Raw genomic sequence first — 19925 nt, 5'->3', positions numbered from 1 at the left:
CGGGACACCTCAACGAGCTAAATCTCCGCCTGCAAGGTGCAGGGCAAACAGTTTTGGACATGTATGACACATGGGCTGCTTTTGTTGGAAAGCTGACAATTTTTTCAAGCGACATTGCCACCTCCACTTTCCGCTACTTCAGACACTTAAGGGAGCTGTCCACGGAGCACAGCATCAGCAACGCTGAAATATGCAAATACATCAGCGGGCTTGAGTCGGAGTTTACAACAAGATTTCAGGAATTTCAGAAGTATGGGCCCATGTTCTCATTCTTGATTAAACCCGATAGCTTTGATGGACATGAACTGGATTTAGCTCTGATGGATTGGCTGGATATACAGAATGTGGAAATGGAGCTGATTGAGCTGAAGACTTCAACACTGTGGGTGACAAAGTTTGCAGAGCTACGGAAACAGCTGGAAACAGCCGCAAGGCATGATCATGGGACTTGCATCTTCACCTGCTGGATATCTGTACCAGATAAGTTTTGCTGTCTCAGGAAGATTGCATTGGCTTTGCTGACAGTCTTCGGATCAACATATATCTGTGAGCAGATATTCTCACATATGAAGAGCGTGCTCAGCCCCTCCCGCAGTCGTTTGACAACTGACCACTCCGAAGCTTGTGTGCAACTTAAAGTGACTAAATACGAACCCCAAATTAGGGCTGGGCGATTTGGCCTAAAATCAAAATCTCGATTAATTGAACATTTTAACTCGATTACGATTAATGAACGATTTTTTTTTTTTTTTTTTTTTTGCCCTCATGGTTCACTGACAAGTTTTTTACAGTAAATATGCTCACATATTACAAGTGAGAGATTTTTGAATGAAGGGTGCATTACTTGATTTTAAAATAATTGAAGGAAACACACACTATCTACTATCTATGATTATTTATTGAACATCAATGTTAAACAACTTAAATTAAAGCACACATTGCCTAAAACGAACAGTCAATTTGTTCTTATAAAAAAGTAAAAATAAATAACTTGCACTTTTGGAAACAAAATAAAAAAGTGCAAGTTATTTATTTTTACTTTTTTATAAGAACAAATTGACTGTTCGTTTTAGGCAATGTGTGCTTTAATTTAAGTAATTAATACGCTTGTGTTAAAGACATCTGCTTTGCGGAGGCACTTGTTGCTGGGCGCTTGTCAGTCTCTTTTTGATTTTTTTGAGCCATGCACTGTTCATATTCAGTAACGTGATTGTGCTCCAAGTGTTGAAACAAATTGGTGGTGTTACCTTTGGACGTCGAAACTGTTTTTCTACAGTGTCTACATCTGACTTCATTTTGTTCGATGTCATCCTTACTGAAGCCAAAATGTGTCCAAATGACAGAGACTGCGTTTTTCTTTGGTACAAGCTGCTCTTGTTGCTCAGTTGTCTCAGTGATTAAGCTCTCCATGCTCGACATGTCGGCGGAATAACGTACTGTAAGGGAGCGGGGTCACGTGACTCCACACGCGGTAGTGTTTTAAAGGGAAAGTAATCGAAATAATCGACCTGGGAAAATTTGATCGATTATAGGTTCTGAATGTCGATTTCGATTACTTTTCGATTAATCGCCCAGCCCTACCCCAAATTATGGAGCTCAGCAAAGAAAAGCAGGGCCAGGGATCACATTGACTGGTAAGCATCTGTTTAATGTAGCACACATGACTTTACATACAAGGGCTCTGTCCCAGTCTCTTTTTTTCATGTCAGATGTGGATGTTTTCATGGCAGCATTCTTGTATATAGTGTTTGTTAAACTTAATTCTCCCTTTGTGACATTTGCTGCCATGCAACCTTTTTATTGTTATTATTGTATAGTTCTCATATGTCTGTTACTCTTAATTCTCCTGTTTTGACATTTATAACTGAGTGAAATTTAAGATGATAAAAAAGATTGGTGTAATGTTGGTAAGGTTAATGATTTCAACTCAGATGTTGATGTTTTTATAAGGATGGCAGCCTTGTATCATACTCCGTTTATAATTACAATGTCCTGATTATGGGAACTAAATGTTATCAAATGTTGCTATGGAATAAAACTACAGATTAGGGTTGTGCCGATAGACGATAGTATCGTGTATCGACGATAGACGGAGATATCGCCGATGGCAGATGCCTTTGACGATATCAATACGATAATTGGCTCGTTTTCCCATTAATGTATTAAATCATTATTATTATTATTATTATTATTATTATTATTATGAAGCTAGTACAGTTATTAAATTAATTAGGAACTACAGTTATATTTGCCTTGCCTAAATTCATAACGACATCACCACATAACCACACTTGCGACATCACCGACGCGCGCGTATGAGGACTCCTCAAAGAAAATGTTTTTAAAACAGACTAAAAAAAACTACATCCCACAACGAAATTTAATTGCAAGGTGATCCATTCACAAATTGTCAAGAGTGCTTGTTTTAACAGACGCATCATTCTTATACAGAGCCAAGATGAAGACGGCATCGTTGTTCGTCAGTATTTTGTTTCCATAGCACATTAACAAAATATTTAATGACACTAATAACACTAAAAACAATACAATTACAAAATATTAAATATGGCTGCGAGCAGCGATTGCGGGCCCAAGCCGGTGGCACCGCCACCCTGGTGCCTTTAGTTACACTAAAGACCGCAGGGTGGCGATGCTGCCGGCTTGGGCCCTCCATCGCTGCTCGCAGCTATATATATATATATATATATATAACAAAAGATATATACATTATATATATATCAGACAAGTAATATTCTCTGTCTTGTCACTTCACAAAAAAAATGGTACAAATTGTACTACTAACTACTTAAACAGAGCAGTGTAATTTTAATACGTTAGGTTGACTATTTTATAATTATATTTTATTAGGGCTATAATGAACAGGCTGCGATGTCAAGATTGCAATGCTGGAGTGTGTGTGTGTGTGTGTGTGTGTGGCGTGGGCGTGATTGAACAGTGGAGACATAAAAATATACTTTATGGTGCTAACTTTAAAATTGAAATAAAATGCTCACGGCTGCACGGGCATTCATTCCTACTTCCATAGGAATTAATTGAAAATGCTCGCTCTGCTCCCAACCATAATCAATGTCAGTGCGGACGAACATATTTTACTTTCGTTTTTAAGTTAGCGATTCAAAAGCCCCCAGCGGTGTCACCTATTTTTTTACAGTCTATGGGTGTCACACGTCGATTAACCGGTGCTTATATTCTCACTGTCACATACCTAGTATAGGCCGCCTACCTGAAAGAGAGTTTAGCTTGCCCAACCATAGTAGCCTGATTAGAACGTCAATGACAAAAAAATAACTTGGGAATCACTAAAACGAGAGATTATTCTAATTATATTACATTAATTTTAAGTTGCAATCAACAGTTGATAATAAATGTATTACTGATCAATGGTAACAAGGTTGCGCTGCTGAGGCTCGTGCAGCTTCTCCAGGAGAAACGTAAACAACTGAGCGCAGCACACAAAAAAGAAACCCAGTTAACAACATACTGACTATAAAAATTACAAATATGGAGTTTTTATATATTTTATAACATGATAAGAGCAACCTCACTTGACGAGTAGGCTGTGTTTCCTGAATACAATCACGATTGAAACTGCGACGTTGATTTCATCAACAGGTTAATAAACAGTTACAATTAAGTCACTTACATTTAAGATGCAATATTGACTGTTTTTGTTCTGTTTCAGCAGCAAAAATAGTTAAACCAAGATCACAGCAGAACCATCGCACATCTCACAGCACCTTGTTTTCTCATTTCTGAATGATTCAGCATTTTGAATGAATCGGTTGACTCAAAGATTCAATGACCAATCCATAAACATCTGTCTCAATCATGAATGACTCAGTCATTCGAACGAATCGTTTGAACGAATGAATTAATGACTCGCTCATTAAGACGGTCGCCTGGCGACACCTAATGGCGGTTTAGTGTTATGTTTAAAAGTATCTTTCTTTCCAACGTGTGTGCACCATTATCAATGTCTGTGCGGACGTCTTTACTTTCACTTTTATATTAGCGATTTAAAAGCACCCGCTCGTGTCACACATCGATTAACCAATGGGACAATATCCTCACCGTCATATACCTAATAAATTTATATTTAAATACAATAGGCCTACCTAGTAAAACGTTTTATATACTATTTGGATATCCTTTTGGACACAAGAGGGCAGTATAGCCCTATGTTTGCTTTTTTGTTGAACCAAATAGCACTAAATAGCCTGTTTTTAACTTTTTCATACTTCTTGAATTGCAAAAAAAGAATAAAATAGGTTTAGTTCTAATATTTGTATAATTTTATATAAAAATAAATGGTGTATAATTACATTTTTAGAAGTTATGAGATGTTTCCTGCTTCCTTTTTGACATTAATTTAATCCCTCGCCATAGCAAAACCGTTAGAGATATTCAATATCCGTTCACAATTTAGCATCTTTAATGTATTTTCATCATGTTGAAAAAGTTTGGTGGGAATAAAATAAATAGTTTAAGAGGAGTGGCTAAAAATTCAGAGGCTGATTTTGCAAAAAAATCCACATTCACATGAAAATATCTCACTTCCTGATGGGAGGAGCTAATGAATGTAAATTAGAAAGTTGTCCGGCTTGATGAGAACAATATACAAACAATTTTTTTTTACTCTAGTTAAAACTAACCCCCCCACTTTTGTCAAAAGCATGTTGAAAGTGACACACTTCCTGCTGCCAGTTGGTGGCGCTATAACTTTGACTCACAATAGTCACATCCATGTGATCGGCCTCTTACATCGAACACACTGGTGAAGTTTCATCAAGATCAGTTAATGTATGCTGAAGTTATAACACACTTCCTGTTTCATTTTTTCGCCATAAATTCGTTTCCTCGCCACGGCCAAACCGTTCGAGATATTCAAAATCCGTCCGCAATTTAGCATCCTCAATGTCTTGACTTCATGCTGACCAAGTTTGGAGGCGAATCGATGAATTTCCTAGGAGGAGTACATTAAATTCAACAGCATGCGTTTCCAAACAACGCTAAATAGCAGACTTCCTGTTGAGCTGGCGTAAAACTTAGAGCACGAAAGTTGTTCGGCCTGAGGAGATCTATGTGTGTACCGAGTTTCATATTATTACATGCAAGTGTGTTTGATTTATGGACACGTGTTCGGATCCCGTTCCAGGGGGCGCTGTCGAGCCCCCCTGCCACGTCCGGGTACCAGCTTCAGCCCGGCCCTGATGGGCGTTGGTTCTGACCTGTGTGCAAAGTTTCAAGAGTTTTTGAGCACGTTAAGGGCCCCAAAAGCCCCTGAAACCTTGAAAAACAAAAAAGCAAATCTCACCCAACAGACAAATCCCTCCCACCCCTCACACACACAGAGTCAGAGAGAGAGAGAGAGAAAATTCTCCCAAAAAATCACATTCAAACCAAAATATCTGACTTCCTCTTGGTCTGAGAATATGACTGTAAATTAGAAAGTTTTCCGGCTTGATGAGAACAATATACATACCAAGTTTTGTGATTCTAGGAAAAACTAAGCCCCCATTTTTGACTAAAGGTGGCGCTACTGAGCCATTCCACCACGCCCGTTTCTGAAACTTTGCACATGTCTACTGGCTAATAAATGTAATGTGTCTGTTGAGTTTCATGCAATTTCAAGTATGTTAAGAGTCTCAAAAGCATCAAAAAAGAATATTAAAGTTTGAAGCGTTGCCACGGCAACAGTATTAAAGATATGAAAAATCCTTTCACAGGTCTACATCTGCCGTGTGTCTACATTATACACATAAAGGTTGAAGCAAATCGGGTAAAAATAAGAGGGTGATTTCAAAGCATTTTGAAAGTGACACACTTCCTGCTGCCAGTTGGTGGCGCTATAACTTTGACTCACAATAGTCACATCCATGTGATCGGCCTCTTACAACGAACACACTGCTGAAGTTTCATCAAGATCAGTTAATGTATGCAGAAGTTATAACACACTTCCTGTGTCCCATTATTCGCCATAAATTCGTTTCCTCGCCACGGCCAAACAGTTCGAGATATCAAAAATCCGTTCGCAAGAATTCATCCTCAATGTCTTGACTTTATTCTCACCGAGTTTGGTGGCGATCGGATGAAATCCCTAGGAGGAGTATTTCACATTCCATTGTATGCGTTTTCCAAACAACGTATAATAACCGACTTCCTGTTGGGCTTTTGTAAAACTTAGAGCACGAAAGTTGTTCGGCCCGATGAGATCTATATGTGTACTGAGTTTCATATTAATGCATGCAAGCGTGTTTGATTTATGGACCAAGTTTTCGGACCCCATTCCAGGGGGCGCTGTCGAGCCCCCCTGCCACGCCCCGGTACCAGCTTCAGCCCGGCCCTGATGGCCGCAGGTTCTGACGTGTGTGCAAAATTTCAAGAGTTTTTGAGCATGTTAAGGGCCCCAAAAGTGGCAAAAAGGCAAAAAAAAAAATAATGAAGAAAAAGAAAAAAAATAATCCTTACGGAAACAATAGGGCCTTCGCCCTTTCAGGGCTTGGGCCCTAATTATAACAATATCAATAAAATTATATAGGCCGCCTAGGCCTAATAAAAGTCTTTAGTTCACGAAGCATAGGCCTATCTGTGAAACTCTGCCATCTGTGAAAATCACAAGCAACTTCAAACTTGTTTAACAAGAAATATTCTTCAATTTTTTTCACTGCCAATAATGTAAGTCCACAAGAGAAATATTAAGCCAGTAAATTGATAGTTGCTGTACCGTTTTATCCACCGTCGTCTCTGAGAGAACTAGCCGTTAATGCAGCGAAAGCTCAGTCAGTTTCTGCTTTCATTTTCAGGGAATGAGCGCGTTTACATGCACGTTATTAACTCGATTATGCTGAATAAACAGACAATGCATGTGGTCATGTAAACGCATTAACCCGTTTTCCTTTATCAGAGTCAAGTCATAGGTTTAAGTATAACCGATCGACTTTTAGATTTGTGCCTCTGATTTCTCCCGGCATTTAAAACCCGCGTTATTTGGGCTTATTGAAGTGCGGTGCGCGTAAGTGAAGTGCATCCAGACAGAGAGAGCACTGGTAGGAGGACATATATCGCAGACTCCAACACTTTTTTTTTGACCCAAGAAATTAAAACGTGTTCTCATCTCGTGCAGAAGTAGCCTACAGGCAAAATGCTGCATCTGTAACGGCATGAGAGGATAATGTGTGTCCGTAAATTTCCCGCTGACATGTTGAAATACTCTGAGTCAGATACAAGAATGATTAGGATCTTTTTTTTTTACCTCACTATACCGGAAATAACCTGATTTAGCCTATTAATAAACACTCCACCTTTGCTTGCAAAATAGAAAAAAAAATTCTCATATTTAAAACGAAGTAATTAAACAAGCAAATTGATGAGTAAATAAGCAAGTTAATAATCAAATAAGTAAGCCCCGCCCCCCTCACGATAATATCGTGTATCGCCGATCTCACAGGCTGACGATAAGACGATATGAAAATGGAGCATATCGCCCAAGCCTACTACAGATTCCCTGGATATTAAACTTTTGATGTGATGTCATAATTTAACTTAATGTTGACATGGCACACTAATAAACAAAAATTTTTTAAAAGGGCACTTCATATCAAAAAGGTTGCCGAACCCTGGTATAGAAGCATGAAATTTGGCACAGATACTCTCTAAGGGCCACTATTTTGGAAAAAGGCGTTGGCCACTCAAATTAAATATGGCCACCATTTTTCAAAATGGCCGCCATTGCTATTCAATGCTTATTATATCAATTATTCAAACTGTGATCTAAGCATAAAATTTGAAACAAATACTCTCTAAAGGACATGTTAATAGAAAAAGATGCTTGTCCCTCCAAAATTCAAGATGGCCGCCATTTTTAAAGATGGCCACCGTTCCTGTCGAATATTAATTATTTCAAGTGTTCAAATGGTGATGCAAGCATACAATTAGGCAGAAATACTCTTCAAGGAACACTCTTTTGGAAAAATGTATGTGCCACTCAAAAATTCAGGATGGCCACCATTTTCAAGATGGCCACCATTTCTGTCAAATAGTCATAATGTCTGCTTTGTCTGCCTCCTCTCCTTTGACCTGTCCAGCTTAGTTAAACTTGCCTGGGATATAAAATCCCCACCGGCATAGGTCTCAGGTTCACTGGAGTACACAAACCTCTCTACCACGGCAAGGTGTAGTCCACAGAGAGGAAGTGCCACTGTTAGAAAAAGGATACGCTGCTGGTACAGGTTGCACATACAGTGGGGAGAACAAGTATTTGATACACTGCTGATTTTGAAGGTTTTCCTACTTACAAAGCATGTAGAGGTCTGTAATTTTTATCATAGGTACTCTTCAACTGTGAGAGACGAAGTCTAAAACAAAAATCCAGAAAATCACATTGTATGATTTTTCAATAATTAATTTGCATTTTATTGCATGACATAAGTATTTGATCACCTACCAACCAGTAAGAATTCCGGCTCTCACAGACCTGTTAGTTTTTCTTTAAGAAGCCCTCCTGTTCTCCACTCATTACCTGTATTAACTGCACCTGTTTGAACTTGTTACCTGTATAAAAGACACCTGTCCACACACTCAAACAGACTCCAACCTCTCCACAATGGCCAAGACCAGAGAGCTGTGTAATGGGCTACAGGACAATAGGCAAGCAGCTTGGTGAGAAGGCAACAACTGTTGGCGCAATTATTAGAAAATGGAAGAAGTTCAAGATGATGGTCAATCTCCCTCAGTCTGGGGCACCATGCAATATCTCACCTCATGGGGCATCAATGATCATGAGGAAGGTGAGGGATCAGCCCAGAACTACATGGCATGACCTGGACAATGACCTGAAGAGAGCTGGGACCACAGTCTCAAAGAAAACCATTAGTAACACACTACGCTGTCATGGATTAAAATCCTGCAGCGCACGCAAGGTCCGTCCCCCTGCTCAAGCCAGCGCATGTCCAGGCCCGTCTGAAGTTTTCCAGTGATCATCTGGATGATCCAGAGGAGGAATGGGAGAAGGTAATGTGGTCTGATGAGACAAAAATAGAGCTTTTTGGTCTAAACTCCACTCGCCGTGTTTGGAGCAAGAAGGAGGATGAGTACAACCCCAAGAACACCATCCCAACCGTGAAGCATGGAGGTGGAAACATCATTCTTTGGGGATGCTTTTCTGCAAAGGGGACAGGACGACTGCACCGTATTGAGGGGAGGATGGATGGGGCCATGTATCGCGAGATCTTGGCCAACAACCTCCTTCCCTCAGTAAGAGCATTGAAGATGGGTCGTGGCTGGGTCTTCCAGCATGACAACGACCCGAAACACACAGCCAGGGCAACTAAGGAGTGGCTCCGTAAGAAGCATCTCAAGGTCCTGGAGTGGCCTAGCCAGTCTCCAGACCTGAACCCAATAGAAAATCTTTGGAGGGAGCTGAAAGTCCGTATTGGCCATCGACAGCCCCGAAACCTGAAGGATCTGGAGAAGGTCTGTATGGAGGAGTGTGCCAAAATCCCTACTGCAATGTGTGCAAACCTGGTCAAGAACTACAGAAAACGTATGATCTCTGTAATTGCAAACAAAGGTTCTGTACCAAATATTAAGTTCTGCTTTTCTGATGTATCAAATACTTATGTCATGCAATAAAATGCAAATTAATTACTTAAAAATCATACAATGTGATTTTCTGGATTTTTGTTTTAGATTCCGTCACTCATAGTTGAGTACCTATTATAAAAATTACAGACTTCTACATGCTTTGTAAGTGGGAAAACCTGCAAAATCAGCAGTGTATATATATATATATATATATAATGTATATATAATCAGCAGATAGTCCGGGGCGCGGCTCTGCTGCTGACCCAGTGCTTCACGTGCGTTCGTTCGTTGGTTTGTTTGTTTGTTTATTCCCGTGATTTAAGTATTTGCTGTTCTATTTTTATTTTATTTTAGCCATTACGTCCACTATGAAAATGAGCTGCTTCGCATATTGGGTGATCGTATATCTGTTGAAGTTATTAGTGGCGATCGGTTCGGAGGTGAACGCCGTAAGCGGAGCTCACATGTACACCCGGGAGGAACTTCTTTTATTAATCCCGCATCTTCCGAATGTTTGTCCTCAAGTGCAATTGCCTGAAGATTGCAAAGAGCTTTTAAGGAATTCTAGGACAAGGACATGGAACAGGATTTCATCGAAGAAACGAGGATCTAGAGGTGGGGTGCGACAGAGATTAAAAAGAAGAGGCCATAAACCTCCTTTACCTGTAATCACCCTCTCAAATGTACGGTCCCTAAGAAGTAAAACTAATGAACTGCTATTGAAAGCGAAATATGACAGCGATTTCAGACAAAGTAACTTGATATGTTTTACTGAGACCTGGCTAAAGGATGGAATACAGGACATCGACATAAGTGGATATACAATGATAAGAGCGGACAGAAATGTAGCCGCATCTCAAAAAGCAGTTGGAGGAGGTCTGTGTATCTACGTGGATAATAGGTGGGCCACCCAATTTCGTATATGTGAACAGGTATGTTCTCCGGATTATGAACTCTTGTCAGTGGCTTTTAGACCTTTCTATCTTCCCAGGGAGTTTGGGCAAATAACAATTATTTTTGTATATGTTCCTGGACCGGATCATGTGAAAGCCGGGAACAAAATAGCAGAATGTTTTAATGAAGCACTGGCCCACTCACCTGAGCAACCAGTATTGATTCTGGGGGATATGAATTCATGTGATCTGTCAACTTTTTTACCTGCTCTACATCAATATGTTGATTGCCCGACCAGACTCTCGCGTATCTTGGATAAATGTTATGGCAATATTGCCGAAGGATACAAAGCCATCTGTCGCCCCCCTCTGGGGAAGTCGGACCACAATATTGTACATTTATTTCCCAGATATCGGGCTAAGATTAAACGAGAGAAACCGACTGTGAAACAAGTACATTTGTGGACTGAACGGAGCAAAGAACAACTGAGAGACTGTTTTGAACAGACGGACTGGCAAGTGTTTTTTAATGCTAATGACAATGTTCATGATATCACAAAGTATTACGTCCTACGTAAATTTTTGTGAGAGCAACTGTGTTGAAACAAAAACTGTATGTATATACCCAAACAATAAGAATTGGTTTACAAAAGATTTAAAAGTATGCCTTAATGAGAGGAAGGTAGCCTTTACGACGGGGGATAAGGAACTAGTTAGAGAGAAAAATAGAGAACTTAGGGGGAAAATTAAAAGTGCTAAACTAGAATATAAAAATAAAATTGAAAGTAAATTCTATAAGGGTAATGTAAAGCAAGCTTGGGAGGGACTGAATGTGATGATTGGAAGGAAGGGAAAGAAAACGAACCCCACTCAATCTCATAATGCATCTTTTGCTGATGAACTAAATGTATTTTTTGGCAGATTTGACACTGGTGAATGTAGCACTGAGGTTGATAGGATTTGTTCTGATATCCCCTTATATGAAAACATTACCCTGGAAGAACATGAAATTGCATACTGCTTGTCCTGCACAAAATCAAATAAGGCACCTGGACCTGATGGGTTGAATGGGCGTGTACTAAAGGATTGTGTTTATCAGTTGACCGGGGTCTTTACACAGTTATTCCAGCTTTTGTTAAATACACGAATAGTACCAAACCTATGGAAGGTATCCACAGTTGTCCCAGTACCCAAAATTACAGGAGCAAAAGGTTTAAATGATTTTAGACCAATATCATTAACATCTGTGTTGGGGAAATGTATGGAAAGAGTAATTATGCGGCACTTAATGTATTTTGTGAGTGATGTCTTGGATCCATTGCAATTCGCATATAAAAAAGCAAGAGGTACTGATGATGCAGTTTTAACATTATATAATTCAGTTGCTGAGCATGTACAATTAACTTCAAATTATGCTAGAATTTTGTTTTTAGATTTCACATCAGCTTTTAACACGATGAAGATTCACATTTTAATTCAGCGACTGATTGATTTGGGGGTAAATTGTGGACTTATCTGGTGGATTAAAGATTTTCTATCTAATCGCCCGCAAAGAGTGGCTATTAATGGCAAACTGTCTGGAATTATCACATTAAATACAGGAGCCCCTCAGGGAGCAATTCTATCACCAATACTATTTTCTTTGTACATTAATGAGTATAAGATAAAAAATGAGGGGTTTAGTCTCCTTAAATATGCCGATGATATGGCACTTGTGGGTCTTATGAAAGTGGGAGATGTTAGTAGTGCTTCTGTATAATATGAACATGCTGAAGCACTTTTTGAGTGGTGCCAGTCTAGTGCACTGGTGATAAACACGAATAAGACAAAGGAGTTGGTAATAACTGGAGACAAGCGTAATATTTTGGGGTTGGAACCTGTAGTACTAAATGGAAATCCAATAGAATTTGTCAGTAATTTTAAGTATTTGGGGACATATATTGATGCCCAACTTAATTTTTTAGAAAATACTGATAGCATCTGTAAGAAGGCTCACCAGAGGTTACATCTAATTAGGAGGTTGAATCATTTTGGTGTGAGCAAGATTATACTCGAAATGGTTTATAAAAATTTTGTGGAAAGTATCCTGATTTTTAATATGACATCATGGTATGGTAACCTGACTGTTGTGAATAAAGCTAGACTGTCCAAGATTGTGATTGAGGCAAGCAAAATAATTGGCAAGACACAGAGACACTTGAATGATCTCTATCGTGGAAAAAGTAAGGAAAAGGCTTTAAAGATAGTAGGGGATGTTTCTCATCCTCTACATAGCAAGTTTCAACTGCTGCCGTCTGGAAGACGTTATAGGCAACCACGAATAATTAGGAAGGTTTACCAATTATCCTTTGTGCCAAATGCTGTCAAGATTTTAAATGGTAATGATTGATGTGTGCTTTGTTTATTACATTCCCCCTTTTTGTATTTATGTGTTATGTGTTGTTGTATTGATGTATGTGAAGCCAGAGACAAATTTCCACTACGTGGACAATAAAGTAAAGTAAAGTATCAAATACTTGTTCTCCCCACTGTATCTGAAGGCGGAAGGACCATCAGAATTGAGACTGGTTTCAACAATATAGGTGACCAGTTCAGAAAGAGCCATAGGAAAGATGGCTGGTTGAATCGTTTCACTCTGTGACTCTTTCTCAAGCCTTCTGAGGTGGAGTTTCTCTCTGTTGTAAAGATGAATGAGACACAAATGATGGTATTTCAGCTCCTGTGCAATGGCATCAGCACCACTTAGTTGAGACAATAATTTAGCATCATTCAGTGTTTGTGCACATTTATGTAGTCTGTCATTCAGTTGCAGTGTCATTACCTGACGTAGGTCAGATTCAGGAGATATGTTATCACAAAGAAAGCAAACCTGATCATCTAGACTTTTCTGCATCATGGTTCTGCGATGCTTTGTTTGGCCTTCATCTGTCTCACTACATTGAGCATCGGATTGTTGCTTCTGGGCACGAAGTAACTTTGTGTTGTTGAACTGAAGTCGACAATTGTAGTGATACTTCGCTTGGTTCCTTCTCAAAGTAGCTTCTATACCACCTTCATCCAGTCGTTCCAGGTCCAGGGTCATTGCCATTTTGTTCATCTTGTGAAAGATTGGAATGTTAGTGGCAATCATTTTATAGCCATCATGTTGAGAAACATGATGGATAGGTGGTGATTGGAGGGGTTCCTTTGTCTCTGTCTGACAAAGGCAACATTTCATCCAATCAGTTGGCCTCTTGGCTGACATGGGATTTTCATTTGACATTTTGGGGGTTTGTTGTCTGATTAAGGCCGAGGGGTTATCCTTTTACCACCTCAATCGTAGACATAGTACACATTCAGGTATGGGATACAACTAGGTACGGGTCACCTACACCTACCCCGATCATTCATCCCGTGCCATTTAAGTCCCGTGTGATCTGTACACCTTCCAGGTAAGCATACATGAACAAGTCATGCATTGCCCCGCTTACCCTTGGCTCGGCTCTCCCGCGCTGGCACAACCTGTCAATTCAGGTGCGGCTATCTAACTACATCTATTACTAGCTAATTGATGAGGGGCTGTTAGACAGCATTTGGGACACTAAACTTAGCTATACTATTACTACTAATCAAGAACTACAGTGTAAGTAAAACTACAGTAGATCAGCTGACACTGAACCCCATGCTGAGTTCCACAGCAGTGAAGTCACCAGTGTGCCTTGGTTGTGTAATGATGTTCACTCTATTAAACAAAACCTTCCTTAACACATTAAATTGAGCTCTGACAGAAATGGTGGCCATCTTGAAAATGGTCGCCATCTTGAATTTGAGCGGCACACACCTTTTTCCATGATAATGTTCCTTGAAGAATATTTGTACCAAATTTCATGATAGCATCACCATTTGAAAAAAAGATGTAAGGATTCAAGAGAAATGGCGGCCATCTTGAAAAATGGTAGCCAACTTGAATTTTTGAGGGACAAGCACCGTTTTCCAAAAAAACATTCTGAAGAGAGTATTTTCACAAAATGTTATGCCTACATCACTGTTTGAACAATTGACATAATGAGCATTTGACAGAAATAGTGGCCATCTTAAAAAAATGGCCGCCGTGTTGAATTTTTTCCCAAAAAGTGACCCTTAGAGAGTATCTGTGCCAAATTTCATGCTTTTATACCAATTTGAACGATTCTCTTCAAATATGCCTATTCTGCCCTTACTAAAATTTGGGTAGGACTTCTAGCTTGGCAGACAGCTAACAGGTTCTTCAATAAACACCCAGGAAGCAGTAGGACGTTTAGGATGTTTTATCAGAAACACTGTGAAACTGCAATACAGAAATACAAATGTACATATTAATAAACTTGAATAGGTTAAATTCTTATTAACACAGGATTAAATACTACTTTGAAAAGCACAAAATACAGTAACACACTAAATTTACCCATTAACCACACATGGTTATATAGCGATTAGCATGAATGCTAACTTAACATGGAAAACGCCATAGACAGGCTAACGCGATTAGCATCTTTACCATTTTTAACACTTTTCACACAAATATGTAATTCAAACGGTCTTTACTTAAGGTTGTCATGAAAATGCAACTTTAACCATCACTTACAGACATAAGTTCTTCAGAGTTATGAAGACAAAACGTGTAAAAGATGATAAAGTGCTCAGCTGTGCTTCAGGGTTGTTGCATGCATTGAGAACTACGGCAAGTCTAAAGAGACAAACAGCACGGTGAGTAATTCTTCTACCTGCTTTCTTAAAGGAGCAGCACACTTTCTTAAAGGAGCAGCACAATGCCATTAATCTGCTGCACTACAGAGAGTTTCTTATTATATGAGGAGATCCCACCCTCTCATGTATTACCCACTGTACCACTGGAGAAAGTATGACTGTCAACATGAATACATGTGTGCCTTGAAGAACAATAACATTATAGCCTTGGTGTCGTTGAATTGCTCTTGGAATTGTTCTATTTAATCACAGTTTGAGGTATAGCATAAACATGAACCCATCACAGAGTTGTCTGTAAAAAAAAGGTCTTTCTGCAGGATGACGAGGAAGAGGTGTATCAGGATCTCAAAGAGGAAAGTGATGATGAGGAGGGACCTGTGGATCCTGACAGGGACGTACAAAAACAAAGCACAAAACAATGCCAGATGAAGCCCACTGCATCATGGGTACATCATCAAAATTTGGAAGGTGAGCCTCATTCATAGGCCTGTAACTCTTGATGGACACACTGAAGCTCGAGTTGCCATTGGCTAGTACATTTGTTTTGTTTTACTCGCCGGACTTTTTACATGTTATACAAGAACAATGCAAATGAAAATTCTATGTAAATTTAATATGAAATAATATTATTAAAGACAAGCAAACAGTGTGTAATAAATTAAGAACAAATAATTAAACCACAAGCAATAGCACAAATAAACACAATAGAACAAAGATACAAATTAAATAAACAGTGCTTTTCAGGTAGTTCGATACAGATTAGGTACAGAAAGTGACAGTTCTGCCAACTCTTGGCCATCAGGCAGTCCTTATTGTCGAGCCCTGCATTTAGATCTTTTATTTATATTTTTAGATCTTTTATTTCAATACAGAAAAATATTTTGTCAGCCACAGATGGTAAAAATTACCTATCATTTATTTTTTCAAGCTACTTGAAATAATATTAAACCTTTTTCTTTTTTTTTCTTTTTTTTTTTTTTTTTTTGATATTTTGTGCCTTTTTCTCATTTATCATCATGAACATGCATGCAAAGTTTCAACATGCTGGTGTTTTTTGACATATACAATCAAAATTACTATTACGTTTGTGATGTTCGCGGGTTGAGTCAGACCCACAGAAAATGAAGGAGTGAACACAGATGATAGGAAAAAATGGAAGAGATGTGAGGTGTGCCCATCCAAGCGCGACAGCAAAACCAGCACCATGTGTGTGAAGTGCAAGAAATTCATTTAATTGTTCAGTTATGATGTTCTAAGAAAAGAAAAGAAAAAAGTTAAAAAAATGTATTGATACTTTGCAGTCACGTGATATCTGGCGGGCAACAAACGCGGTTAGTGCATCCAATCGCACAACAACTATCTGGCATGTCGTGTACACCTCAAAACACCAACTTTTGTATATTAAAACTGGAAACGTCCTGGCAAGATCCTTGATTAGTTTACTGGTTTTCGTTGCTAGAGAATGACGTTCTTGCCCGCCAGCCAGTACAACTGACGTCACGTGCAAAGTATCAATATGCAAAACAAGTCAGCATACTGTTTATTTTCAAATTTTGTCAAAACAAAACCGTTTTTAAAAATGGTTAAAAAACATTTTCATTAAATCATATCTTCAGATATATTTTTTTGGGAATATTTGACAAATGTTGATATTAAAAGTTTACAGTTTGTACCTGAATCTTTGTTGTTTTTCACAGTGTGATTTTTGAGGAATTGTATTGAATCCAATTAGGGTCAATTTGACCCGCTCCATAAAGGGTGTACACAGAAATCGAACAGTGCACAAGGGTTAACTTAATCACAGGCGAGTAAAATGGTACAATTTACTAGCCATTGGCTAATCAAAGACATTTTAGTCACCTAGCGTGAAATTTGTTTAGCATTTTAGAGGGTTGGCCTATCACATTGAATACTTTATCGACTTGTACAGTATATGGACATGACACAATATTGACCATTGTGTTTACATGCGTGTTTGTTTACATAAGGTTGAATGTCACCAACATTTTAGCCCCTGCTCGTCGGAGACAGCGACCGGGCATCTCCTCTAGATATCTTCTCACGCACGCACACACATCTGGTTCACTATCTTTGTGGGGACTCTCCATAGATGTAATGGTTTTTATACTGCACAACCTCTATATTAAATCCCTTTACACTAAACCTATCCATCACTAAAACTTTCTGCATTTTTACATTTTCAAAAAAACTCATTCTGTATGATTTATGATCTTGTTTCCTCATGGGGACCTCAATTTGCGTGTTCCCTGTCGGAATGTTTGTCTTTGTTTTGGTCTGTGTGACTCCGCCCACTCGCCCACTGCCAATTTACCCAATAGTATTTCGACACCCTGGGTTGCCAGTTGGTGTAAATCACATCTTTTTGCAGCCATGGAAGCCAGAAAATTACAACTGGGTAAGAGATCGCAGATTCTACCTGACCTAAAAAGCCTTGGGATTGATCTAAAAAGCTCTATGAGAGGTATATTAAAGGGTTAGTTCACCCAAAAATGAAAATTCTGTCAGTAATTACTCACCCTCATGTTGTTCCAACCCCGTAAGACTTTCGTTCATCTTCGGAACACAAATTAAGATATTTTTGATTAAATCTGAGAGCTGGATCACTCCCTCATAGGCTTCTATGGGATCGAAACTTGACGGCCAAATCAACTCGTCAACTTATTGTAAGGCTTCCATTGTCAATTGCGCTCGCTCCTGTTGCGTGTCCTCAATCTGGCAACCTGTGTGAGCATCAAGTCTGAAGAGGCGGGTATGGGGAAAAACCCATTTCAACCGCTAGCTGTCAATATTACATACTGAATGTCACTATTGCAAATAAAAAGAGTAAAATCAGCAAATGCGAATATCATATTTACCTTCATGCAGTGTGTCTTCCATTAAAAATTAATTTTGTCAATTTGTCTCCACATAATATAATATAATAATAACCTTTATTTTATATAGCGCCTTTAAATGTACATCTCAAAGCGCTGTGGCACAAATCACCAAGACATGCCACTGTTCTCTTATGAGTCTTTTCTTTATTAATTTATTAAAATATTAATTTAAACCCTTCATGTCTTCAGGTGGTGTAAAAAAGGAGATGTATGACCCCATGAACAGAAACCCTTTGTACTGTGGGGCCGATCACACGGCCCTCTGGGAACTGCAGAAGGTACCAAGACTAACACTGTTTTTCTGTTCTTCTCATTATTACTGTGATTTGTCCTCTGACGTCTTGCTCTGTCTTGCAGCTCTCCCTTCATTTCCATCCCTCCGTGGCTCTTTTTGCTAAGACTCTATTGCAGGTAACAACTTTCGACTTGTAATAACTTGTTTAAAGTCACCCTTAAAATGCTCCCTATTCACTCTATTGGTACACACTCCTGGTGTTATTGTGAATAATTTACCATTGCATGAAAAAAAATTTGTCTTTTGTAACCTTTCATCCAAATCAGGGATGGGCAACTTCGGTCCTGGAGGGCCACTGTCCTACAGAGTTTAGCTTCAACCCTAATCAAAGACACCTGAACAAGCTAATCAAGGTCCTCAGGATTACTAGAAAATTACAGGCAGGTGATTTTTTTCAGGGTTGGAGCTAAGCTCTGTAGGACAGTGGCCCTCCAGGACCGAAGTTGCCCATCCCTGATCCAAATGTAGAAACTTACTCCACCTCGAAACAACACATCCAGTGTAGACAGCATCACTGGTTATAATGGGTTCTGTTTTTGCATCGTTCATGTCTAATGTAGACACGCCAACAAACAACTTTTCATTTTAAGAGTGTACAGAGACAAGAGAGCCTGTTCCAGATTCTTTCTCTGCTATTCACTGTTGCTTGGCAAAATAGTGTGTGAGTGCCACCTAGTCAGTTCAATGACAGCGGTGGCTCTGGGCACATGACCAATTGTTTGGCCAGTTTTTTTTTTGCGGTGCGATAGAAAAGATCTAAAGATCCCTCCTTGTAAAAAAAAATAATTAATTGACTGCTTTCAAATGTTTGTGTCAGACGCAATTAACAGCGAATTAATTCATTCAAATTAAAATGTTTATCATAGGGAATATTTGTCTTGCTATAAACAGGCCTTAGAACTCATTCATACAGAACTAATTTTTCCATTTCACTGCGCTACATTTCTATTGTTTTTCAGTGTAAATGCTAGAAAACATGCTAGAGGGACGTTTTCTGCGCTCAATTCGAAATAAGTTCAACTTTTAAAAACCTGTTTCTAGACCTTGCGCATAAGTCAAATCAAGTCCCCTTTATTTATATAGCCTTTAAACAATACAGATTGTTTCAAATCAGCTTTACAGTGATAAACAGGGAAATAATGATTCAATAATGCAATCTGATTTCAATTCTGATAAGCAAGGCTTGAACTATGGAACTTTTTAATAGATTTCCCTCTGGAATATTCCACTTTGGAAACTGTAGACTTACACACGCACACGCACATTAAAGTATCTCCCGCTATTGGCCTTAAAATTAAAGGTGAATGACGCTGACAGGTCTGAATGACGCCGATCCCAAGGTCTGACAGGCTGACAGGTCACTCATACTTCATTAAATAAATAATAAACTGTTACTTTTGCTTAAATACATAATACATGAAACTGTTTTGACAGTATATTGATTATGTAGCTACGGGTGTTGAGCAGAGTTACGCACAGTGATACAGACCGGTGAATCGGTCATAGCCATGC

At 39.0% G+C, this 19925-nt stretch overlaps 1 protein-coding gene across 2 annotated transcripts in view; it reads left to right on the top strand.

Moving 5' to 3' along the window:
* The window catches only part of cebpz (CCAAT enhancer binding protein zeta), a 73889-nt gene that overhangs the window by 38515 nt on the left and 15449 nt on the right, over positions 1 to 19925 (top strand). For both annotated transcript variants that reach the window (XM_079887739.1, XM_079887738.1), the window contains 3 exons: positions 15539 to 15689; positions 18308 to 18396; positions 18476 to 18529. In XM_079887739.1, coding sequence (XP_079743865.1) covers positions 15539 to 15689; positions 18308 to 18396; positions 18476 to 18529 — 294 coding nt within the window. The remainder of the gene's footprint in view (positions 1 to 15538; positions 15690 to 18307; positions 18397 to 18475; positions 18530 to 19925) is intronic.

The sequence above is a fragment of the Squalius cephalus genome (genome assembly GCF_949319135.1).
Source record: "Squalius cephalus genome assembly, chromosome: 12".
Taxonomy (NCBI): domain Eukaryota; kingdom Metazoa; phylum Chordata; class Actinopteri; order Cypriniformes; family Leuciscidae; genus Squalius; species Squalius cephalus.
The sequence above is the reverse complement of the archived record's forward strand: the minus strand, read 5'-3'. Positions and strand labels throughout refer to the sequence as shown.